General features: G+C 37.1%; 1 protein-coding gene across 7 annotated transcripts in view; it reads left to right on the top strand.

The window, feature by feature from the left end:
- Positions 1–27,801, top strand: part of LOC150076131 (irregular chiasm C-roughest protein-like) — a 565,240-nt gene that overhangs the window by 442,047 nt on the left and 95,392 nt on the right. For all 7 annotated transcript variants that reach the window (XM_090388091.1, XM_090388093.1, XM_090388094.1 and 4 more), the window contains one exon: positions 15,545–15,752. In XM_090388091.1, the coding sequence (XP_090244217.1) occupies positions 15,545–15,752 (208 nt within the window). The remainder of the gene's footprint in view (positions 1–15,544; positions 15,753–27,801) is intronic.

Raw genomic sequence — 27,801 nt, 5'->3', positions numbered from 1 at the left:
CACCGGCAAAAGGGTTTAATTTACCGCTCGCCAATGGAGAAGGAGAAATAAACGTATGCGTCGGAGTGGAGGAGGGAACATATTCCGAAAGGGAAGGAGAGACCACTAATGTCCTAACTACAGCTGTACACGTGTCCAGATAAAGAGTGCGAGAGGAGAAAGAAGGATTTCCCCTGTGACCTGTAAGATAGAGAAAAGTTGTGCCGTTAGAAGCTTCTCGGGTGAAAAGGAAAAGGAGAAACAGATAACTGCCCTAAGATGAACGATAAATAATATTTAATGGAGAATAATATTTTTCCTTTTCTAGGTGCGAAATACCTTTTGCAACCTACTGCTTAATTTTCCTTGAATATTTTATGTTTTAATGCCGTGGTGAGTTCGCTGTATACCATGTAGGCTAACTCTTTTTTTATGCAATAAAAAAGATAGAAATAACTGGAAATAGCCGGAAATTAACCGTCAGTGCTGTCGTACCCACAATTTTTTCGTTATTTATTTCGTTGTTAATAATAATAAACACTGTTGACTTTTAATAACAGCGAACGACAATGGACGAATTTTTTCTATAAAGGACAATAATTGTGTACCAACCAGAAAACATGTCAATGTAGGCATTCCTACAATGGCTAGACTGACCGTCGTTGGAATGATGTTCAGTGACACAAGGGCTACTGTGGCCAAATTGTTTTTAATATATCAGACAGACTGACCGTCTTTTACTACCATGTATTGGACTAAAAGTGTGACTTCGATGGGATAGAATAGTAAGACTGATATTGTGACTCCAGCTATATAACTGTAATTATACCAAGACCAAAATAATGTTTCCGTGAAACCTAAAGGGAAGATTTTATCCAGATAAATAATGAAAGAAGTATACATAGATCCATCCCTAGGTAGAACGCGTAATTACTCATTGGTATGTCTAGCAAGCAGAGATAGATAGGCCTTTAATGACGCAGAGTCTGTTCTGGTACTCTCGTTCCAGATTTTCATCGCCAGCCACTGATGTCATCACAGAGCCATTCCTAGCTTCTGGCTTTGGGACTTTTCAAATCTTCTAGATCCTCCGATCTATTTATTTCTGTCAGTTGTTGTACGGAAAGAAACGTATTTTGTAGGGTTTTAGTGAAGTCTTCTGTGATGGACCTGTAATTATTGCCGTTGTAACTCTATTTAAATGAAAGCTACAGAGATGCATTTCATACTGAGTATAATTTTTATCCATTTCTGCGATAAGAAACAAAAAAATTTCCATTTCTTAAAATTAAAATACGATATTTTTTAAAAACATTTTTTTTTTTTTTTTTTTTTTTACTTTTGTTGAACTGATTATCCTTAATGATCCATTAAACTTGGAAATAAAAGTCATGTTTTAACCAACTGATTAATTTAATCAAGAGAAATATGTCGTCATCAGGTGATTGGGTTACCGCCTGAAAGTTTTTCTCTATCTACGATCACACCATCCCGTGTTTCTGCTACATGGAGAGGCATCAGAGACTCATTACTGTTGTTCTGTGATTAAAACTGTTTAATGTTGGATACATTCTCTCTGTCTCTCTCTGATTTTCGTATTACTGAAAGCTATTTATATTGCATATTGCCTGAGAATGAAAACTAAACATATCTCTCAGGATTCTGTACCACATCCCCACAACCAGAACCAGTCACTTTATTTGAATTGCCGAAATATTATAGCATGGCGTGAAACACTAGACCAGTAGTACTTCTTTCAGGGATGACTCGCTACCTCTGTAGAAGAAAAACAAACAATTCTCCACAGTTACTAGCAGTAGTCCACCTAGGATTATACGGCATTATCTACTGTGGTATACACTTGCTGCACAAAAGCGCTTTTTTTTTTTCCAGTCAGGGTTTATTTTGCCTAACTGCCCAACGGCAAAACTTTACCATACGGTACATACACACAAAGGGACACTCTTAACTCTGCAATCGAGCCAAATGCTAGGTCAGAGAGGTGCTGCGTCGTAAGCTTTTGATAACTGCTTCTTGCGATCCCACGGAGAGCCTGATGGACCACCAGCCACAGAAAAGAGGTAAATAGCAGCAGACATCTCCGGAGACTCAAATGGCATCTGACTCCAGTAACTGCCATGTACGCTATCCTTCGAACATCTACTCTCGAGTCTCTAAGCGTTCTGGGCCAAGTTGATAGAAAACCCGAAAGGAAATAACCTAGGGACCAGGAGGTTTGGAGAGAATCGATTTGCCCTCTACAGTTCAGTGCCCGTCTCCAGTTCGATGCTCGTTCTTTGATCTCACTTTCATCTATTCCATAGGGCCATGTCAGTCTCAGAGTTTGATCTTTCATTTCCTCCTCAAGATCTAGGCTTTAGACTGTAAGGTAAAGCCATTCTACTTTTACTGCCTAATCGCAGTGTGAAATAAAGACATCGTGGAAATAAAACTCACTGGTATCCAGGTATTCTTCCTGAAAGACGATTTCGTCAATCCGAACTTTTTTTTTTTTTCTCCTTCTCTCCCCGCATATTCCCTATCGGTCCTCTTCAACTTTCAGGAGTTGCAATCGATCAATGGAAGCTTATAGAGTCAAGACGGTCATTTTATTAGTTTTTTCTCAGCTACTTATATACAGAAGATTAAGCAGAGCCTTTTCGTGCCTTACGGCCTCGGGGTGAAGATTCTTGTTTACCTCTTTCTTTCTCCTCCGTCGTCCCTCCCAAACACACCAACAGTGTTCACCTGCATCATATCGTTTCTTAGGTATCGATCCGACATTATTAATATCCGGTGTAACTGTTTTGATTGTTAATGATGTTCGTAAGGCCAATAATAAACTTGCAGTATTTTTGAACCAGTGTTTCACTATAATAACCCCAAAAATTAAATTCTTTTAATGCAAAACAATGATTGCAATATGCAAAACAATAATAAGGAACTAAAGATCGTTTAGTTTCTTATAAAAATGGTACTTGTCATAAGTAGCTGAACAAAATGGTACTTATCATGAGTAACTAAATTAACTAAATTATGGTACTTGTCATAACTAACTGACTAAAAATGGTTAAAATAGAATTAAAAAAAATGACAACTTTTAGAATGAAAGCCGCTTGTGTGCAGTTTTATCCAATTAAATTCAGACATTGCGATGACGTTTACTACGTAATGAAATGACGTAGTAAACGTCATACATTACGTATTAAACAGTGGGTAATATGAAAAATGCATCTGTTTATGAAGTTTGCATGAAAACAAATCAGAAAAAGTCAACGAATTTTTCGAAAACGACCTATTTATGATCCTCAGCTCATATTATTAACTTGTGTAATTCTATTTCTGAATAGAAAATTACCTAAAGGGGATTATGGGGTATCAATATTTTAGTAATCAGATAAAATAAATCGAAGAGCAACGATAGAAGAATACTCGTGAAATTCGAGCTGCCTTTCGTTGGCGTTTCGCTGCTGTTCTCTCTCTTTTTTTTTCTTTTTTTTTTGATTTATGCAGTGACTTTAATTAGATTTAGCTTTAATGGAAAATTCTTGACATATTTCTTTACTGCAGTACAGCTGTAAACATGTTTAGAAGCAAATACTGCTTTGCATGATACATAATAGCTCGAAGACAAGTGTTTATTAAATATATCGTTAAAAAAACTACATTAAAATTATAATCAGCAAGTAAAAAGTTCTCGTTATCGTTTTTTAATTTAAGCTGATTATTTATTAAATAGCAATGCTAATCGAAGAATACGTTGGCTGTTTCAGTGGAGTATTATTTGAGGATTCTAGCTTTCTGAGGACAGTTATCGAATTTTAACGATGTATTCTTCCAACTTGGTTTGCATTTTGATTTATAAAATGTTATATTAAAAATTATAAAATTGTTAGTTTCGAAAAAAAAAAAAAAATAATAATAATAACTTGTTGTCTCCTAGAGGGAATTACTTGTTCACCGCGCCCTCTATCTTGAATTCGGCACTTGATTCTTTTTTTTTTTTTGGTCGATGCTACAGCTGCTTTATGGAACTGCTTTCTGTCATATACGGCCCAAGGTCAGAAAAACTAGGGAAGAAACGTCATTCCAGTAGCTGCAGTGACGTAGGACTTCATTATTTACTTATGAGACTGGGCCCTGGACCTCAGCCAAGAATGTTTATGAAACAAATTAAGATCACGGAAGGTAGGAACGATACATCAGGATGACTGAAGAATGGAACTCTGAGGATTAATGTAAAAATAAACTTCATTTTTTTGTTGTGTGTAAGAAGGCGAGAGAGAGAGAGAGAGAGAGAGAGAGAGATTAATGAGTAAAAACTATTATTTCTACCCGATGCATGTTCAAAATTGTTTTTTTTTTTTTTTTTTTTTTTTTTTGTTTGTAAAACGAGGAGAAATAATAACATGAAATGAAATTGCAGAAGAGCACACAGGTCTGCGTTAAAATGTCATGAAATCACCCGGCCATCACAGACGATTTCATGATTTGCAAAAATAAATGTTTCCTCTACAGGTATTGAGCATAAAATGGAGGAAAACAGAAAGAATAATTATGAAAACAGCGTTTCAGAAATGGTTGTTTGCTTCTGCGAAAATAAAAAATAAAAAAAAATAGTAAAAAATCACTGTGAAGTGTCACCTGTTGTTAGGCGGGCCACTAGTTCGCTTCATGATGAATTTACATTAAAATTAAATAATTCTGCTACAATATTCAAATCGTAAAGAAAAGTAAAATCCAATTTCGAGAATTATTTAGTATCATTTTCCGTGGGTAACTGGTATCATTTTTGAAAATGACCTGTTTGGGCAATGACTACCATGCCGCCAGATCTATCATTTCGGGGGGGGGGGGGGGGAATAATCAGCGGGCCCGACAGTCGATAAGTATGGTTGTTAAAATACAGGGAGGTCTTTTCGAAAACTTTTCAGGGAGGGGGGTGGGGCTAACATGTGGCTCGCTTCTGTTTTTGGTATGTGTACCATTAACCTGAACAGTTTGTGTCACATAAGAGCATTGTTCATTATGATGTTTGTGTTTATTTTGATAACTCACTGCATTAATGTGACAGCGTTATCAGCAAAATAAGGACAAATTACCCAGTTAATAGACATAGCTAGGACTACTTACATGACGGAGAATGTGAGTTCTTATCCCATGGCCTTTCAAAAGTTCGCCTTTCTTGGACACGCACGCAAGCATAATTAAGCGACCTGGATAAGGCATTGTTCATCGTCCATTCAAATCGAAATGAGCCTCATCGGACATGAAGAGTGAAGGTAGTTATTTTAAGAATCGTCTTCAAAAATTTTAGCTTGGTTTGATGGTAGCGTGATCTTTTTTCCTATGAGCTGTAGGTGTTGTCAAATTCTGAACAAGTTTAAGCATATATGGAAACAACTGGAGACACAGGGGCAGGAATCACCTGACAGTTATTCTTCTAGAATTTATCGGCGCCAGATATTTTTTTTTTTTTTTTTTTAGGCCTTTGAAGTACTGCAACCATTATCGCCGAATGACTCCACCTACATGGAACTTCTAACAAGTCGCGCTATTATTCAACAGCACGTCTAGCATGCAAATGTTTTTCTTAAACTCACATTGAGCAAATGTAATGGAATCATTTTTTCTATGAAAAATCACAACAATGCAACCTAAAAAGAAAAGTTATCGGCACTAATTATAGCATGATTCCTGAACTATCTAGATGCATGGTTTATTGCATCCTCACCACGGGTCCATTAGAGTCTAATATTAGTTTCTTATTGTATTCAGTTTTTGGGAATAGTAACATTCAGATCAAAGGCGAAGATAGACACTTTTGTTACGCGATGATTAAAAAAAAAAAAAAAACACTTTCATTTTCAGTAATGAAATGTAAGTTTGCATTCTTAATTTTACTTGTTAAAATTAAAGTTTATTTTAGGCGCCGTTTCCTACTTCAGCGAAATCTATTGGTATTCTTCAATGATGAAGCAAAATCTTGAATCTCATACTAAATTCTTACATTTATTGTCGCATGGCTTTCAATGACAAGCACAAGAAGAGCGATATTAACAGTTATTTCGATCGTAACAGCTTGCTTCGCATGTTCAGTTTTAGGATTATTGGCTTCCTTTTTGTCACCAAAATACGGCTTTCTTAAAGTGGCATATGCGAAAGACCGTCTGCAACCAGTCTTTTCCATTATGGTTAAACCTAGTTAGATCTTCAACTGAATATATATCTTTCAGTTATAGAACTCCCACCTTTTCTATCTGATTACTGCCTCGATGTAGCAGACATCATGTTTCAAATAGTTTTGGCTATGTTGCCTTTATTATTATTATAGCAGGACCGTCGTGGTAACGTCACCAAGATTTATGAAAAAGAAAACACTAAAACTATTTATTTACTTTATTTCAATTTGAATTTTAGCCGGCTTGGTACATTGGAGCAGGCAGAATCACACGCCTGGCAGTTTGCTGTATTTTAGTAAATACAGCAAACTGTCAGGAGTGTCTGAGTAGCAGATGTGGTACTTTACGTTTGTACAAACTTGATACCTGTAATGTGATAACGGGCACAGATGACATCTCTTTCATGTGCAAAAATTATTCATGCACAGATAGCTGGTTGGTTGGGTATTTTGGAGGTTCCTTGGCACGTTTACGAACAGGCACACTAGGCGCACACCTATGTTCCCCAATATTTGAGTCCCCCAGAAAGGGGAAATGTACACCCAAATACACAAAACTTTGCGGCAGTAACTCCCCCCCCCCCAAATAACTCGCAGTAGCGCCTTAGGATCCCAACTGACTTAAATGTGCCTCTGCTTGGCACACATCAACTAGTTCGGCCCTAGCGCTTCGGTGCATGTGATTTTCATCGTTTGTCGTTTGTTATGTTTACACAGGTAACCTGTGTAAACATAATACAATTGCAATGAACACAATGAACCTGTCACAGGTTGATTGTGTTCATTGGCTGATTTGCATGTTAAGCATGCTAAAAAATCTCAAATAATTAATTCTGTGGAGAAGGCTCCTGTGTCCGATGGAATTCGAGCTCAAACTTCCTCAAATGAGTAACATTAGGTCCTTCAAACGATATTTACATAAGACACACATAGGCCATCAAGTGGCCTGTGTGCCTTGTGTCATATGCAGGGCGGCTCCTGAACTTAAGTTCAACTGCCACACTCAGATTGTGGTGTTTATGCAGCGACCTGCGTTTTCTGCCAACGTTTGTGTGTCCTAAGATAATTGTGCTCGATGTTTTTTAAGTGTTTGTACTTTTGTTACACCGCTGTTCGATTGTGCAATTTTTCCACGGTTATTTTTTATCATATTTTATTTTAGCTATCGAAACTAAATATGAATCATTTTGGGAAACAAAGTTTCGCAAATATAACAAATTTCATATATTTACTCTCGATAACAAGGACGCATTTTTCGTCGTAAGAGGTCAGAAACTGCACGTCCCTTTCATATTTCTAATAACTAAGCAGAGATATGCCTGGAGCTACTTCTAGGATATCTCCAGATACATAATTTCACGGGGCTTTCTGTTTGTCCTAGCTCTGTGTACCCAGCACTGGATGCACTTCACGGACTTTCATTCTTCATCATGATAAAAACGATAGGTAATCGCTTGTGCACACGTTTTGATAAGCATTGCTGACACTTTTGTTACGCGATGATTAAAAAAAAAAAACTTTAATTCTTTCATTTTCAGTAATGAAATGTAAGTTTGCATTCTTAATTTTACTTGTTAAAATTCCAGTTTATTTTAGGCTCCTTTGATTTTTTTCTCTTCTAACAAGACGTTTTCAATGTGAAACTGTGCAGCCCTGTAATTAACTTAGGTTGCTCAGTTTTTCCGTAATATGTTAAGGATGTGAAGAAGGTTGTAACATATAGTTAGTCAATCTCCTTGTAACAGAGTAATATTTTTATTAGTAGATTAATATAAATAACATTTTTTTTTCTATCATGACAGTGCTGTCTTGAAAAGAGGGTGAGAAAAATCTTTTTCATTTGTCGTGCGTAAATTTTAAATAGTTTTGAAATAAATACCACTAGAAAACAAGAAATTTTTCCTGTGCTGTATCTAGTCAAAAAATTTTCAAACTAATCGCTTTTACGAGTACATCAAAAATTCTTTTCATTTGTTTTCTGTAAGATTGTTTAATTACATATCCGAAATGCGTAATAGCGATGTCTATATGTAATGACACTGTTTTAAAGTTTCTGCTAGCTAACAACGGTTGTAAATATGATGCCGTATTTGCAATGCGACTTCTTTGTGACAAATGCTTTCCCGTGATGCACACACATAATGCATTGTGGGTTTTAGGTTTCAGGAAAGTGGCTTTCGTGCACTTTCTCTTCCTGAATATGGTATTTGTGGAAAGGAAGCAATCTTTCTATCTTTCACGCGATCCCGCGACTCTTCCCCCATTACTTTTTTAGAATCTTTCTTTTGGAATATTTAACTGATGGGATGCTAACCTCAGTTAGGATGTTTTATTCAGAAAAAAAAGATATATATATTTTTATTTATTTTTTTTCTGAAATAAATATATATGCACGAACGCAGGCTGTATTTAATTAATATCAGAAAATTTTCTTGAAAATAGCCATTTTCAAGAAAATTTTCTTGTAAATTTGAAAAATAAATCAGTCTCATAGTTTACTATAAATGCTAAGAACAGTTGAACCGGTGGTAGGCGACTCCAGATATGCGGAAATATTAAAGTAAATGTTTTTTATTCTCACTAAAGACATATGTTTTTTATTTTAAATAATTTCATGTACAATAGACATTTCAGCAGTTTCCTGTAGGTAACGCCAGCTTGTAATGACTTGGGCGAGTGAACTTCCTTTACATGTATGTTTTGCTATTACTGTATAAACATATCTTTATTTTTGCAGCACCAAGTTTGTTGCTCGTATCCGTTTGGTGTACTGGTGTGTAGAAGCGTATGTTCACGGGTAGATATGTTGTGGTTTCTGAAAAACCCGGAATAATTCATGGCGGATAAACCCTACTCTTTCCTCCTTGGATATGATAATTACAGCCTCAGTTGAAGGGGGCTTTAGAAATTCCTTCAGTTATTAACGGGAATCGAAACCTAGATTTTTCCAAACGAGTTGCAAACGGTAATGTATCGCACACTTAAATTGCCAGAGGACTGACGTAGCCGAGTGGTCAGGAGCGCGAGTGAAGTAGCACATGCTCTTTGAGTGGACCTGGGTTTAAGCCCGTGATTGCTTAATACGATTAACAATTTATATTGATTGATTTACTGTAAACTCCACTGACCTGGTGGTCGTGCCGGAGTATAAACAAGAACGATTTTTTTTTTTTTTTTTATCGACATCAACAACTCAGGGAAACCGTATATTCAGTCCTCATCTATGGATTATGAAAATTTTAAGTAGGTGTTATGCTTATGGATGTTCGGACAAAAATTAGGTTTTATATGTTTTTAAGAAAAACTCCCCGCAAATATCTTAATCTGTTGAAGAAAAGTTTCATATAATCCATCATATGAAACTATTTGTCTCTCTTTGATCACATTGCAGTCAGGGTGCTCTGAAAGTGATGCACGTCATATTTTTCATCCTTCAGGCACTTGTGCTTAACCCTCCTTGTCATCTAGTTCCACCGTAAAGGGCACACAGTATATTATTATTACACAGGGTTGTCACTAATAAGTTTGACCTGCACTGAGTCGGAAGCAACCTGACATGCTTCCGACTTGTGGTACCATTTGCCTTCAGAACAATCCAGCACCTTGTCGCCATCGAAGTGTTGTTTTGCAGTTGCTGCAGGTCTGAGGTTGGGAATTGCTGTGACACCTTTCGTATTCTCCACGCTTATCCTCGTGATTACTTTTTTGTTCACTCTGGTGAAATTCACCCTGGATACCACTTTGAATCAATAAATGCCATCAACGGCTGTCAGAGGTTCATTTCATTGCTTCAGCATTGGTCACCTACCTCACTGATGGCAAAGTGCTTCATCCTTAGTGGTAAATGCGACGTTTGGGTAAGGGATTGATGAAGGTTGTTGTGGCATATCGATTCTCTGGATTGCAAGTGTCTCTGTTGTCTGTAGCATGCGTTGATCGTTTACAGCAAAAACTACTGAAAAAAAAAAAAAAAAAAACATATATTTATAACGAAATTCGTTGTGATTTTTTTTATCAATATATTTTTTAAGAAAATAAACACACATTACTTGATAATTTCTGAACGTTAATAACTCTCTTAATTCTTATATATTAAACAAAATTAAATACGTATTGTGAGGTATATCAAGGGTATACAAAGGATTTTGGAAAATGTTTTAAGAAGCGTGGAGGTCTTCGAAATTGCATTTACGGTATATGTTAACAAACAAAAAAAGGGGGGGGGGAATAAAAAAGAAGACGAGGTCTCTTTATATAATGTTACGATCACATAGGTCAGAAAGGAACTAATTTTGACAAGAATATTAGCGTTAACCGCATTTAGCAGTCACTTGAGCTCGATTCACAGTGAATTAAAACCCGTGTACTACTGCTCTTTTGCGTTTACCTCTCGGCTAAATTAGGCCAGAGGTCTTCTATCACTGCCCTAGACGCTATTGTTAAAATGCATTACTGAAACACTGGCCAGAATATTAGAACCCTTACTTGGATATCTGATAAGATCCCCCCCCCCCCCAACACACATACCGGCGCTTCCGTAGCCAGGTGGGCAGGAGCAGCAGTGCGTAGCACACGCTTCTTGATTAGACCTGGGTTCGAGTCCGTGACCACCAAATACGGAGGATGCGGAAAGGTCAGGGAATGACCGGAACAATATGGCCTTAGTTGCTAATGCTCCTAAAAAAACAAATAACAACAACACACATATCTTGATTACAGTCAATATCTCGTGACATTGGACTGATTTCTCAAACACTTAATAATAGCATTAAGGGTACCCATTCCTGTTGCAACAACGCCTCGTTTCTTTGAAACGATGATTTCCTGTTGCAACAACGCCTCGTTTCTTTGAAACGATGATTTTAGAGAGAATTGCACCATACAACGTTCCAGAACATCCCAGAAATACGATTGATACCTGGATTAAGTTTAGTTTTATGTTGCTTATGCTTCTGACGGACACAGGTTTCTCTTTGGGTTATAGCGTTTTAATCCCGAAAATGGCCAGGATAGAAATGTCGCTCTCTCTCTCTCTCTCTCTCTCTCTCTCTGAATGGTCTTGTTTCCAGTCGTCTTATTGTTCACTCGACGCTGGTGATCCACGAATATACAGACACCAGCCAAAATTTTAGTGTCACTGTGGTATTTAAGGACATATAACAGATTAAACACTTGTATCTTCTACGCCTCTCTGCATATGACACTGAAATTAGTATATAAGGTTAAACTGTTTTCTCTATTTACAGGTATAGCTGTAACTATGGAAGCAAGGGTTTCATTATTCCACACGAAAAAGTGTGATGCAGAATACGAGTATATGTTAGTGAGTGGCAGAAAGCCACTCACCTGCTTTTAGCAGGACAACCTGTTAAAAGTAGCTGAATTTACTGGTGTTTTAGAAAGAATAGTAATAAGGTTTTAAGGAATCGTATGAGTCGAAATCAACCAGAAATCAGTCACAGAATTGTGGCCGAAATTCTGTACTAGGTGATCGTGATCGGCGACGAAAATCGCACCTGGTAAATGAAAAACGATTTCAAACAAGACAAGCACTGCGACAAACAGTTAAACAAGGACCTTCAGCCGAATTCTGAGATTATTATAGGTATAATACAAACGGGCAGAAAGGCAATTCTAGTGTGGCTATAATATGACTGGCTTTTTTTTTTTTTTTTTTTTTTTTTTATACTCTAATAATTCCAGTCACCGAGTTCACGTGAAAAGCAATGAGGCATTTCATACAGACCGCGTGCAAGTTGTTGTACTAGCTGGTGGTGGGTTAGTGATGCTTTGGGAACGTTTTATTATGAAGTGGGTCCCGTACTTGAAATACCAACTGGGATATATCAGGCTGGCTATACAAATATTCTGTATGATCAGGCTGTTCCTTTTGCTGAACACTTTAAGGATACTTATGGTTTTGATACATAGGGCCTATACTGTTTTAAACGGGCACGAGGGACATGAGGGAATGGTAGAGCATTTAAATTGTCCAAACAAGTCACTAGATTTAAATCCTATGGAGAACGTACGGGACTATTTTGAACGGAAAGTGAAAACATCACAGCATCCGCAAACTTGAATGAATTACGTGCCCAGTTGTTTTCAAAGTGGCCTAATATTGATATGTTATTTCAGGGGTCTAGTTGAACCCCTAACAACAAGAATTCATGAAGTGATTCTTGCTAAAGTAGGGGTCGCACCTTATTAATTGAAAAATTACACAGTGACTAATTTGTCCCGTGTTTGTATGTCCCCATCATATTGACATCGTTATGCAATTGCACTTCAGTTTCACCTGGATTCAACTTCACACTGTCTGATAAGTCTAGTACCTCTCCTTCAATAATGTACATGTGCTAGCTGATCCTAAGTGTACGAAGGTTTTTCACGGGATCTCACCAGGATCCCACACTATTTTTAGGATGGGTTACGGGTATTAGGAACTGTTACCTTCTTGATAGACTTGATTTGGCCCCTTTGGATAGTTTTGATGTGTGCGTCCAGTTTTTCGAACAACAATAATAATAATTTGTTCTCATTTTAAAGTGGAAAGACCAACTGGAATGCTTCAACAGGATGACATGATTCATAAATTTGCATCGATTTCAATTCGATGAATATTTAATATGTTTATGTATACGGTGAAAAGATTCTAATAGTTTGGTTGTGAAGTTTATATTTATGAGATCATTATGGTGTTCCATATAAAAGAATTTTGTGATTGTTCAGCAGGTTTCTACAGCTTATCACAGATCATTAAACCATAAGCTCTCTTCCTGAGATAGTCTTTTGAGACAGCTTTGCCCTGCTATTTAGATTTTCTACGTCATTACTAAGCAATTGAGTTAAGTAAGGGGTGATGTAAGAAGGATCAAGATTGGGAAATTAATGATTTCAGAACAGTTGCTTTTATCCCATGTAACATTTCTGAGTAGTTAAATAGATCTTAAATAGATCAGGAAGAGTTTTAATTGTTACGATACTCTTTGCATATTTAACGAAATACAATGTTTTCGAAAGAGGAAAAATCACTTCTTTTATGTTTTGGATTATAAAACGCAACTGAAAAAACACATTTGAAAAAGAGGGTAAAATCGAAAATAAGATTATACCTGACTATAATTATCAGTGACTGTTTGAACGGTGACCATGGTTACAGCCTTTAACCACGTGTTACTTTGGCCATTTAAGTATAAGCACGACATTGGGCGAGTGACTGCATTGACTTAAGCCTGCACATATCCGATGTTGCATGTAACATCTATTATTGATCGGGCCACTTTAGAAATCTTTTTGATGTATTATTCATCTCCTTGAAGATATTACTATTCTCGTTAGAGCATCGTGATTAATGATTCCAAATAAATCTGTAATGTAGTCTTGCCACTTAGAGTCAATCAGCGCTGATGGAATAGTTTGTTCATTTCCCGTTGTACATTAATAAATGTACCAGAAGAAAGGTATCGGCAAGAAATTTTATGTAATGACTTGGCGTACAACGATAATGGAATTATTCCCTCCTCCTTCAACCAGATATATATTTTTTTTCCCCTCGTTAAGTCGGAATTTACTATAGTAATTAACTGTGGAATTATCTGAAAATCTATTTTTTTTCTGTCTTGTAATTCTTATTAATGGAAGATATCTTTCTTATGTATTTTGACGTGTTCTTAAAAAATTCTTCACAGACACCGCCTCAGAGAAATACGAGAATATGTCAATAAATAACACGAATTTCGGTTATAGCTTCAAATCAGCTTATTCCAAAAACACGAGGATTCGATGTGTAATCACTTACCATCTCTCGACAGTTTTTTCCAAAGACTGACGAACTTTTTAATTCCGCCAAAGAAGAAAGTATTTGGTAAAGAGTGTGGGTATCTCTGTATACTCATACTCGTATGAGCTGCATTTTGAACTTTTTTATCATACTTGAAATTGATATTCATGCTTGTGCTGCTCAGGCATGTGAAAATCAGAAGGTACAAGATCAGAACTATGGGGCAGTTTATGACAGGGTTTCAGATGTCAGCTTCTAGATGCAGTCCAGTGTTCATCTGGTTAACAAGTGACCAAGCATTGTCCTGTTGCAAGGAAATGAGTGTTGACAGATATTTATTTAAAGTATACCCAGTAAATAAATAATTTCGCAGGAATAAATAAAGAAAACGCGTTTTCTAAAACGCAAATTATATAAAGATCGATGTTAATGCTTTATTGCAGCTGCTATTATGCCATGACTGGGCGTTTTCCAACGCCCACACTTAACAAGCACACACAATTTTTCCCCAATTTTAAATAAATATCTGTTAAACTATGGACCCCAGTACTCCAGGCCCATTTGTCACTAAATGAGTGTTGCTTGACCGCGATGCCATTTTGATCGAATTGTTGCATGGCATCGAATTTATCAAAAAATTTATCCAAACTATTTCATTCTTCTGAATGAGCTCATGGGCACATTGAATTGTATCAGTGTTGCTGATCTGAGGGGGGGGGGGAATCTAATGACATTTCGCTATTCAGTGGCTTTGAAATCCGAAAGGTTTGCGACCATTTTGAAAAGTGGCTACCAGCGCTAATGCTGACAATTTTATGGTAGTATGTGGTTATTAGCATATAATAGGTATTAAGTCCGTGACAAATGAAAGTTCACCTTATATGTTAACTCATCCTCTCAGTAAAAATTCATAACATAAGTGTAATAAAAATGGGAGGGATGAAAATGGATTAACATGCTAGTAGATAAATACGAAAATAATTTAATCACGCACATTGGGAAATGTAACTGACCATCTCCAGCTGGTAGCATACTATGATTTCGCAGGAATAAATAAAGAAAACGCGTTTTCTAAAACGCAAATTATATAAAGATCGATGTTAATGCTTTATTGCAGCTGCTATTATGCCATGACTGGGCGTTTTCCAACGCCCACACTTAACAAGCACACACAATTTTTCCCCAAAGAACTTTATTACTCAACGATTAACTGGGCCTTATGGAAATATGCGATATTGTGTAGGTAAATGTTTCCTTTAATACATATTAAAAGCAGAAAGAGAATAATCACAAATATTTACCAACTTTTAGATTCTTAAAAAGAAATATGGAGTTTATAGCAATATGTATGATATCTAAGCGAGCGTGCAACGCACACATGGCCAATCATAAATAAGCTGAAGTATGGATATTTTCCGACTTTGTATTGAAGTTTATAATAATCTCATATATTTCAAAGCGCCTATTAGCGCACGCATATTGCATTTCTGAACGTTTTGTTTTATTTATTTATTTTTCTCTCAAGAGCAACGAAAACATTCGTAAATTTGAATTGCATCATTCCTCATTAATAATGTAATCCTATTTTTTTTCCCTTCCAGCTGACGTGGCTAGATGGAGAAGGAAATATAGTGACTTCAAGTACGGAATATACCACACAGTTATTGAGTGATGGGAAGCGAGCCAATGCAGCTCTAAAGTGGACGTTAACCCCTAGTAGAGACCACGACGGGAAAACGTTCACGTGCCGTTCCGAAAACCCAGCGTTGAAGCAGCCGCAATTTGCATCCATCACTATGGAAGTAAAATGTAAGCCTTCCTCTTCTTCTCTCTTTTTATGCTATAAGCCCGGTAGTTGATAAAACGGTTTCGTCGAGAAGTTTTGTTAAGGGCGACACGAACGCCTAGTGTAGTAGTTTATGGTAGTTTAGTAGATATGAACGATCAGTTATATTTTAGAATAATTACTTTGCCGAAATTAGATTTATCATCTGTAATTCAGAGGTCACGTTTATAGAAAATAACAATAATATAATATATCAGGTTTAAGTTGAAATAAAACTGAGAAATAATTCAATGCATTTAAGAAGAGTAATAGCGCTTTAAAGGATACATAAGAAATTATTTGCCCCTTTTGGAAAGACCTCGTGAATTACTTAAAACTAAGCCAAAATACGTTTGGAAGAACCTCGATTATTTAAATAATTAGATGGCACTCTGGGAAACAACCCGACATAACTAAAGAACAAAAATGCAAATTAAAACTCATTCGAATACTGATGCCTAAATTAAAAGGAAATCGGCACAGGCTTAAGTAGTAATCCGAGAGTCGATATTGGCAAATTTCTTTCTTCGGTCCCTTAGTTTTAATTATGTGTTCCTGTTTCGTTGGGAGATCTCAAAATCAAGCGAGATCAAAATGGCAAAACAAAAAGGGGCAAAAAAGAAAAAAAAAAAAAAAGTTAATTTTCTCGTCTGTATAAACGAAGTGTCTTCTGCTTAGAGCAGAAATTTAAAAGTAAGTAGATTTTTAATATATTAGGTAACGATTCATAAATTCAAATTTTTAGAGATCATTCTGTGTTGGCTGTGATCTTATTTTTGCATAAAGGAAAAATATATAAATAAATAATTGGAAGTAAACGATCCCGTTAAATTTTCTTTCGAACATGCTGTATTTTTAATACTGTTCCATTCGAAAAAGTATTTATTGCCTTTAAGCTAAATAAGCTAAAATATTAGACTGCTTTGACGAAACTCCTCCCACCAAATTTTTTCCTCTTTTTTTAAATGTTTATAAATTATGTAAAGTGATGTTTTCTAAATCTGGAACCAGTACTAATTTTCATTCTGTTCTAAATGCTTTCAAGATTTGATAATTGCTAAACTCTTGGGTTCCCCTGCTATTCGCGGCTACAACTTCCCCCCAATTTAAGCTACACGGCTTTTGTGGTACGTGCCTCAAAACCCTCTGTTTTAAATATCAAATTCGCGAACTTGATATAAAACAAAAGAACATAACATGTTTTACATAAATAAATTAGTATAATTCCTTGATTTATGTAGAACATATTATGTTATATTTATGCATGGCCGTCTTTAGGCTATGCGGGGCTCCCGAGCGAGATAGGAGCCGTGTGACCTCCCCCAAATACACAAGTCTACTCTTCAATCTCTTCAGTTTAAAAAAAAAAAAAAGCAAAAATTTTACTATAAAAATACATTAGGAAGGGGATGATTTTTCTGTCTTTCTTGTACAGCATTTTACAAACTTTTTTTATTCCCTGCAAATCTGTAATTGTGCCCTTATAAATTCTTTCTAGGTGTCCAAAAATCTGAAGGAGCCAAATCACTCTATAAGGGAGATGTTCTAAGATATCTAATTAAGTTTTGTGGTTGTATCAGTAGTTTTACCGAACACGTGGTCTAGCGTTTAACCTTTATATTTTTTTCCTAAAAAAAATCAATAGTTCTAGCACCAGAACAATCTCCGAAAAATGTAAGTAAAACTTTATCCGCAGAATGCTGAGTGCGCACTTTTTTTTGGGTGATGTGTGCGTGTCCCTTCAGTCCATTGGTTGTTTCTTTGTTTTTGAATCATATTGATGCGTTCAATTTCCATCCCTAGTAACATTTATTCCTTCAACATTTAAAAATGAAATTACTGTTTTCTGCTTGTCTCGGTGCAGTTTTGTAAGGCCGCTACGTTATCCTGTACAGTTAATAAACTACTTGTGGGCAGTTTTAAGATCTGCTGCAAAACATTATTACCAGATGTTTAATTACTGGAATAAAACAAAAGAAAGAAATATTTTTAATAACCATACATTTTAACTATAAATACATAGCTGCTAATTTTTGAATTACCTTTCTTAGCTACTGCTCTAATTGACTTCCATTTTCTCAATGGCTTTCCCAAGCACTACCAGGACTTAATTCTCTTTTCATATTGTTTATATATTCTTAATGATCCTCTTATTGTTTATCTTCCCCTGCAATTCCTGTGAATTAAATTTCTGGTTCCTGCTTTTATTAATTTGGTTCTGCTGATTCCATTAGTTATAAATTAGAAAATAAATGCATACCTTTTAAGAATTAACTATACCTTTTTTTTTAAACGTATGGTTCATAAATTTTTAATATTATACAAAAATTTGATGTCCTGATATGATAAATTCAGACATGATGTAAGAATACAATTAAAAAAAATTAAAAATACTGTTACACCAAGTGAGAGAGTTTTAAATGTTTATTGAAGTGAATTACATCTAGTGGTCAATCTCGAGAGTGCATAAATGGTTATCTAATGAGACTCGTGACAGAAAAGAAAAATGCATGCGATGCATATAAATTATCAAGCTACTTAGAAGCCTATGGCAGATATAAGCTAGTCTGTAATCAGGTCGCAAAGGAGGTTAGGCAGATTACGAGAAATTTTTGGCAAAGAATGCTAAGAAAAACAGCAAGGATTTCTTTACTTATATAAACTCTAAAAGGAAGGGGTTGAATCTGATTGGTCCACTTGACATCGATGGTTCGCCTGTTGATTATCCTTCTCAGATAGCAAACAAACTGGATGAGTATTTTGCATCTACATTCACACGTGAGGAATTATTAAGGTTTGCAAATGGCAGAATGTTATTAAATTGTAGCAGGATACTTAATGATTTTGTAATAACTGAAAGCAAAGTGGAGGAGAAATTGTTGAAGTTGAACATAAGAAAGGCACCTGGGGTGGATGGGATCTATCCAGTTATATTAAACGAGGCGGCAAAGCAACTAAGCAAACACTTAGCCATAATTATGAGAGCATCCTTGGACTCAGGGGAGTATCCCCAATGTGCAAATGTATCTCAAATGTTGTTATTTGGTTTTTAGGAGCATTAGCAACTAAGGCCATATTGCTTCGGGATATGCGGTGGTCATTACCTGACCTTTCCGCATCATCCGTATTTGGTGGTGACGGGCTCGAACCCCGGTCTAATCAAGAAGCGTGTGCTACACACTGCTGCTCCTTCCCACCTGGCTACACAGGCGCCATATCTCAAATGTATGTGCAAATGTATCCCCAATTCACAAAGGGGGATCGAACGGTGACACGAGTAATTACAGACCAGTTAGTTAACTTTTGTTCCGGGTAAAATAATGGAGTCACTGGTTGAAGATGCATTGCAGAATCATCTAGACAAGACTGCAGCAATAATTCAGACACAGCATAGGTCTGTTAAGGGAAAGTCTTGTCTGACAAATTTGATAGGATATTATGATGTGGTTACAAAGGAACTGGATTCAAAAAATAATTTTGATATCATATATTTGGATTTCAGGAAAGCTTTTGACACTGTTGCGCATGGAAGACTACTGTACAAATTGGAGCACAATGGATAAAAGGATGGTTGAGTGGGAGGAGACAGAGGGTGGTAATCAATGGGTGCTGCTCTTCGTGGACTAATGTTATTAGTGGAGTCCCACAGGGTTCGGTGTTAGGTCCACTGTTGTTTTGTATATTTATCAATGATATTGATGAAGGTATATCAGGCTTAATGTCGAAGTTTGCAGATGATACAAAGGTTGGCAGGGTTGTTAATGACAGTAATGGCAGTGTGCTACTGCAACAGGATCTAGAAAATTTGGGCAGATGAACTTAGAAGTGGCAACTGAAGTTTAACCTTGACAAATGCAAAGTACTGCATATGGGTAGAAGTAACCCTAGAGAAACGTACCAACTGTGTGGTACAACACTTAAGGTGGTAGAAAATGGAAAAGATCTGGGAGTAACTGTGCAGTCAGATATAAAGTTTTCTGAGCAATGCAGACAGGCTGCCAGGGCAGGTCACTGGGTTTTGTCGATGATATATAGGAATTTTGCTAGCAGGGAAAAGGTGATTGTCCCTTTGTATAAGGCAATGGTCAGACCACTCCTTGAGTACTTGCGTACAGGTCTAGAGGCCTCATTTTAGGAAGGATGTAGATTTGCTTGAGTTTGTACACAGAAAGGCAACAAGATTGGTGAGGGGAGTGAAGGGATCAAGAGAGGCTTAAGTTCTGCAAATTGCAGTGGCTGGAGACTAGGCACCTGCGCGGTGATCTGATTGAGGTGTATAAGGCCTTGAATGGATTGAGCACGCTGAATTCTGATGGGACCTTCCACTTGTTCAGATTACGAACCTAAGGGGGCATAAATTCAAATTAAGAAAAGAGTAGATGTGCGAAAATTTGCCTTTAGCCAGCGGGTGGTTAATTGCTGGAACAAACTTCCATCTGTCGTTGTGGAAGTTGATAGTGTTAAATAAATTTAAGGAGGAACTGGACAGGCATTTGGAGGGAATGGTGCAATTTTTTTTTTTTTTTTTTTTTTTGGCTGATGCTGCATAAGCTCATACACTTGCTTTCTTGCATCACATGCTACTACTACTACTACTATAAGCAAATGCGTTTGAGATGACCGTGGTTCGAGCCCATGTGATTACTAAATGTGGTTAACGATTGTATTCAATATCAAAATGATTAGTAGTAAAATTTTCTAACAATGCAGTCGTGCCGAAGTGTAAACTCATGCATGATAATAAGTACTATAGGTTTTAATACCTTTTGTGCTTGGGGTTTTCATAAAAAAAAAATAATAAATAAACAGAAATAAGATAATGGAAGGATAGTTGCAAGCTAAGGTGGCCAGTGGGCGCGGCGAACAACGGATGCTAAGCATCCTTACCTCGAAACAAGACGACCTATCACCTTATGTTTTCTAAATAGTTTTAACGCAGTTATAACAGGTAAGATAATCGACATTATGCCCCAAGATATCTTTGCTCTTTACACTAGGACTGCAGTAGTATTTTGGTATTCAGGTGCTAAGTACGTTCCTGATGACCAGAGCCTTAAAGTTCAAGGATGATGATTTCAAGGTTATGGGAACGTCAGACGAGGTATCTGTAGGGCAAATTTAAGGTTGGTGAAAAGATCCCATCCCAGGATGATGGCTGTCTAGCCCTAACAGTGAGTCGCCATAGGAAGATGGCAGTCAGGTAGCGCTCTCTCTCTCTCTCTCTCTCTCTCTCTCTCTCTCTCTCTCTCTCTGTGTCACCTGTGTGTCGGCTGATAGTTTCAATGAGACCTCTATATGGAAGGCATAAGAAAAAGAGAGGAGACGGCCTGTGGTTTAGGTTTCCACCTCACCCACTCTTAGAGGAGAGACCTTTTCTTTGGTGTAGATAACACCATTTCTGAAGCCATGACAAGTGGGTATTCATTCATTCATTCATTTATTAATTACACACAATATAGTCTCAATATTATGTACATAAAAGTATATACATGATTTATATACAAGATATATTTACATATAATTATATGCTCTGACAAACATTAAACTCTCGTGTGTGTGTGTGTGTGTGTGTGTGTGTGTGTGTGTGTGCGCGCTCGCGCGCTCTTATTCAGGGTAGCTCCCAGGCATAAGCCCAAATCTACCTTGAGAACATGTAGTCTTTACAAAGAAGTCCTGAAAAAGTATGTTAAATTACCTGAGTCTGATTTTACTGTAGCGCAATTCGCACATGAAATCCCGCACCCACGGAGGTAGTGCAATACCAGTGAGTGCCAGCAATCCCGCGCCCTGGGTTGCCCATACCAGGGAGCCAACAAGGGGGAAAAAAAGTGGGTAAATGGTTACTTTACAAAATTAGTTTAGATTCAATTTTGAAATTGGTTTCCGATGTTTTCTCGAATGGGGAGAGAGCATGCAATGCGCCCCATTCCTATAAACAAAAATAAAAGGAATCGTTATGATGACGGTATTTTGGTGCAAAGTTTTCATGATGATGAACGGCCTCACCGATATCCAGATCTTTAATGGAGGCATCTAGACTGCTCAGAAGTGTAAGGACAAGATCCCTGAGTTCTCTGTGAGGATTTTCAGAGTACCATAGGCTTTGAATTATTCTTAGTAACAAGTCAGTTTTATCCTGTGATGTGTATTAAATTTTAAGTTTACCGTTTGTGATAGTACACAAATCCTTCCAAACACTGGCATTATTCATGAAAATAATTGGCAAAGTCCGAGGCTCTCTAATGGAGTCGAGGTGCTAAATAGGAGCGAAACTTTTTTTTCGCAGTAGTTAACTTAAGTCATTGTTGGCAGTGCTTAATGAGTCTATTGTTAAGTCACATCCCTCTTTTGAAAAATTTGTGTATTGAAGTAAAATACGCTTTGTGCGTTAATTTTTACACTTTTCAAAAGAGGAATCGTTGAAGCAAAACCCATTAATATGCTGAAACGAATGTCTTTGTTGAGGAATGTGCACTTTTGTTTTTACTTTATGTATAATTTTGCTCGTAATTAATTACGATTATTTTATGTCAACATTAATATCAGCTATATTATCATATAGCTTAAATAGCTGATATTCATGAAGCGTGTCTTTCATTATCTTATTTCTCCCTCTCCTCGTGCAGTACTGCTCCGTATTCTACCCAACCTTCTAATTTCCTTCTCTTTGGATAATTTGAGTGGAAAAATTTTCCAGTGGAATAAGAATTCTGCTCCATTACTGAATTACGGTTCAGTAAATGAACAAAATTCGTCGACTAGTTTTGACCATCCAGTAATAATCGAAAATTTAATTCAACAGATACTAAACAGCAATAATTATGTCATTATCATTCATGCTTACGTATTCAAGAAGTGCAAAAAAAGAAAGTTATAGTACCCTAATGATAATAATAATAAAAAATTCCCTGCCCTGTTACGGTTACACTCAAGACTTCTGACATCGACAGTGTAATTTTTCATAGTGTTGTCTGTGATGGTCTGTGATTCCACACAGATACGTGCCTTCCACGTTTCAATTGCAGCAAATCATTCAGTTTGTAGTAATGAGTAATTTTTTATGTATATGACTGTACATTAATTTTATATCAGCATACTAAAATTAGACTGCAAGAGTTACAGAAGTAGGGCGAAAGAAACTGAATACGACGAAAATATAAAAATCTATCAAACGATTTCTTCCCAGAAGTGTTTTCACTGAAACTTATGAAAATGTTTTGCTGGAAACAAATAGAAATTGTAGTTTGTTCTGTCAACGTTTTCGCGTCGAATAACAAAAATTAGAAATCTCATTGTGTGCCAGCCCATACGGTTATAAAAACAAATGACTATAACAGCAGATGACTTCGTGTGTCTGAAGGGAAAAGGGGAAGGGGGAACAGAGCAGGACGAGAGCGAGCTAATGTTCCGAAATGGCAGCGCGAAAACAGAGAGTTGAAATTGTCCATTTTCTCCCGGCAGCAAAGTGATAAATTAAAACGAACAGTAAAATAGAAAACAGACCGTAAGAGGCAGATGATAAATGGATCATACAGATAATGACTCTGATTCAGCGTGATGATAAGAAAGAGCAAGGTCCTTCCGTTAAAGAAGGTTAATATCCTGCTTTTATTGACAGCATAAGTGCTTTCTCATGGTAATAGTCGTTACGTAGGATTCTGCAAAATAAGAAAGTAAACTGAGAAATTTGGAGTAGAATATTCTGCTCTGTTCCACTCTTTTAATCTGAATCCACGTATATAAATGTCGATGACAAATATGCCATTATTTCTCTAATAAAATATGCCCAACTCCATTCACTGACGGAATGAAGTTTTTTTATTGGCACCAAACGCCATTTGAGTATAATTCCGAAAAAAAAAAAAAAAAAAAAAATTGAAGGGAGAAAAAAACTGTAATATAAAGTAGTTCGTCTAAATTTCCAAACAGAAGAAAGAAAGCACCAGTTTATGACTGATCTCAGAACCGCTCTGAATATTAAAAAAGGTCGTTTGGAAATTTCCGGAGATACGAGGCTAGATTCATTTAAATATTTCTTCTTAGATTTCTTCAGTATATATATAAACCTGTTCTGTTTTTCTTTCTTGAGTTCCTCTGTTTCCAGTTAAGAAATTAAAAGTTAATTTCATCACTTAAAAAAATTATACTGTGTTTATGGAATTAAAGAAAATACCGTTGATGGTCTTTTCGTCAAGAAATGGAGAACTGTTTAAATAGACATAACCCCTAAACGCTTATGAACTGCGCTGTCCCAAAGTGTGATTTATAAACATCCTTCTTTGCTTTTATATTTCTTTTAGGCGCGTTAGCATATATGCATAAACGCCTATTATCTTCACATGTCCGCCCGCCCATCCCCATATAACAACTCGACTCCCACGACGTATTTTCAAGAAATTTTATATTTGGTTCATATATAAAGATTTTTCGAGCCATCCCGTATTTCATTAAAATCGGACAAATAGAAATCCCGGTATTATTATTTTTTTTTTTTTTCATACAAAATGTGTGGAAAAGAATTCATAGATAAAAAGTAGTTTTAATGCACTATTGTCAGTTTTAGACAGTCCGTGCATGCTTCTCTTGTATCATTATTTAAGACTTGAATGTGGTTCGCTTCTGTATCATAACATGTGGGACCCACTTCTGGGAGGGATTTAGGATCTAAAAACAATCAAAATAGTTCATGTAAACATAGGTCTGATTTCGCCTTGTTTCCGAGTTACAGCCATTTTTGTGTTCCAGCAATTCTTTCCACGGACTGAGTTAGCGTAGCCTGCTCCATTCAACTGCTTACAAACAATGCTCGATATTTCATAGAAGGCCTTGCTGATAGTTATGTAAACAAGATTTCGGAGTGTTCTTTGAGTGATTTCTGTTAGTTCTACTGACAAAGACACTACACTTTGAGCTTGTTATTAACATTTTGATACAGTACTGTGCATTTGTTGTGATAATGGAGGCGTATTCACATCGAGAGATGGTAGACATTGCATCTCATATATGGACATGATAGATGCAATGCAGCCGAGGAAAGACGTCTGTATTTAGAAAACTTACCTAATCGTTCCGTGCCAAATAAGAAGACATTTCAGAGAATACACGAACGGCTTCCAGAAACTGCTTAATTTAGAAAACGAGTTTCAAATGGTGGTAGACCCATCAGTACAGAACCCATCAGCAATCCGACAGAAACCTGGAACTTTTGAGCAGGTGAAGTCTATGAGGAGTTTGCAGGCTTTTATCCGGGTGGTCATTTTGAGCATTTTCTGTAAACGTAAGAAGATAGTTTCTGAAACACAGAAATGGCTGTAACTCGGAAACAAAGCGAAATCAGACCTGTGTACATGAACTTTTTTTTTTTTTTTTTTAATTATTGTTTTTAGATCCTAAATCCATCCCTAAAGCGGGTCCCCACGTGTTTTAATTCACCCTGGTATATAGAGAGAAAAGAGGGGGGAAAAAAAATATATAAGTATACTGGAAAAGACTAATTAATGTTATACAGTTGAAATTAAACTTAAGGGCTTGATAAGAAGATAGCTATATTTACTTTTTACTTCAGTTGATCACAGAAGAAAATTCAATTAATTTAAACCACAAAATAGAATCAGCAAGAAATCTAACGCACTGCTTACGTTATGTAACTTATAATGGAAGTATGTTATCGGATGTTTAGACATTACTTAATAAGAAAAGGTTCAGTCGATATCATATGTTCAGCGCATGTTTCGTTCGTCCCTGGATAGCTTTTAAGATCAGCCATAGCCTCCCTTCGGCACCCCCTTCCCCTTCAACCACAGAAATTCGTACAATTGAAAGTATATTTTGCTTATTACTCTAGAACGAAAAGTCGGATCGAGGCCAAATTTTCAATCTGTACGTTCTGTTGACCCTTGGGAAAATTTTTGATCCAGTTACGATTCACAGCCCTCGTTCCTCCTTGCACCTACAAAAATCAGCATAAATAAAAGTGTTTTCGCATTAATCGACAAGAAAAATGCGAATTGCTACCAAATTTTCAACATATATTCCAGAGGCCAACGGAATGTTTCCTGTATTCAACATATATTCTTTGGTCCAGGAACCAACAGAATGTATGTTGAAATTTTTGATAGCAATGGAAAAAATTTGGCTCGTGTATATTCTTTTGGCCCAGGGGCCAACAGAATATACGCTCATAAGCCAAAACATTATGACCACTTACCTAATAGCGTATTGGGCCGCCTTTCGTCGTGATAACCTCTTGCACCGAGCACCGAGCGTGGCATGACTCCACGAGACAGTGGAGGGTGTTCTCAGGTATCCTGGACAAAAGGATGTCCCGAAGTTCGGCAACAGAGCGAGGCACCAGCGTGGACTGGAAGATGTTGCATTTCATCACATCCCACAAATGTTCGATGGGATTGATGCCGTGGGGGGGGGGGGTTTGACCGCCAGGAGAGTACACGAAATGCTTGGACATGATCCTCAAACCATTGTGAACCTGCACAATGTGACAGAGGTGCTATCTTGTGGAAAGGGTCCAGTGTCATCTGGATACAATCGCCATGTAGAATAAAACTTGGTCCAAAACAATCTAGGGTAAGATCTGGTGGTGAGGGTGTGTTCACTGAGGATATAGGAACCCAGTGATGTCCATGAACACCCCCCCCCCAAACCATGATACCACCACCGCCATCCTGGTTTCGTCCAGCCGTGCAGACTGGTTGCAGATGTTCATCTGCTTGTCGTGGAATACGCACACATTCATCGGAATGATAGAGCTGTAACCTTTATTCATCAGATCAGGCTACTCTTTTCAAGTTGTCTAATGTCCACGAACGGTGCTCTTGTGCCCACTGCAGGCAGTGTTAGATGACGGTCACCGTGGGCACATGAACAGTTTGCCTACTTCGTAGGCCTATCTGCAAGAGCTGGTGTTTGTCTGCTGTGAATTGAGGGATCGTGAGCCGTCTTTTGGCCCCGATTGCTCATGATCCTGCCGTTCACCTCAACTATCAACTAGTGGTCTCCCTGCCCCAGAACTTTGGGTGGTTGTGTGTCCCTCTTCAAACCATTCTCGCTACACCTTCACTATTGCGGCCCCCGAACAGCCGATAATGCCTGCGGTTGCTGAGATGCTGTCCCCCCTCGCCTTAGTGTCATAAATCATTCCCCGTTCAAACTTCGTCAGGTCTTTTCCTTTACCCATTGCACGAGCTTCGTACTGACGAACTGACAGGCACTGCCATTGTCATTATATATGATGCGCCGCTCGGTGACGTCACTCCTAGATTCTGTGGAATGCTTCCACTCGTGGAGATAGAGGTGGTCATAATGTTTTGGCTCATGAATGTATGTTGAAAATTCGGCCCCTTGGTTCCTAGTTCAGTTACAATTTCATGGCATTCCCTCCCCAGTTTCACTTACGGAAATATTACTATAAATTTGGAACAGGAGCTCTGATCTATTTTAGTGTTTTCTTAGAATATTTTAGGACTCTTTGTAACAAATTTTCATGTTAATGGAATAACTTATTTTGTTATGTCATGAAGTGTTACTATTTGCTAAACCACCTGAAATGTAGCGCACTGTGTACATTAACTAACTTGTTTTTACATTAGTGACTGTTTTTAATCAGTATATCAGGTGCGTGTTAACTTTGGATTTATGTTGTGTAGTGCCGGATTAAGGTACGCGCTAGCAGAGCTTCTACCCAGAACACTATTATTTAAGGGGCGCCAAAAACAGAAAGAACAATGAGGGAAAAATATATATATATATGCTCGCCAAAGGGCACCGAGAAATCATTCTTCTCGGGGCGCAGAAATACCTTGGTCCGGCACTGATTGTTGTGTTTAGTGAGTTAGTAATTTTGTGTTTCCTTTTATGTAATTTTGTGATAATTTTTGTGCGTAGAGAAGTTAACGTTTATACAACCTGGCCAATCATATTGAAAGGATGCATGCTCACGAATTCATTGTTATATCAACCATGCACTTGCTTAATGGGCCGGATATTTTTGTGACGTCGTGCAGAGCGGAACATGTT

The sequence above is a fragment of the Mastigoproctus giganteus genome, chromosome 13 (assembly GCF_048544385.1).
Source record: "Mastigoproctus giganteus isolate SK-2022 chromosome 13, ASM4854438v1, whole genome shotgun sequence".
NCBI lineage: Eukaryota > Metazoa > Arthropoda > Arachnida > Uropygi > Thelyphonidae > Mastigoproctus > Mastigoproctus giganteus.
The sequence above is the reverse complement of the archived record's forward strand: the minus strand, read 5'-3'. Positions and strand labels throughout refer to the sequence as shown.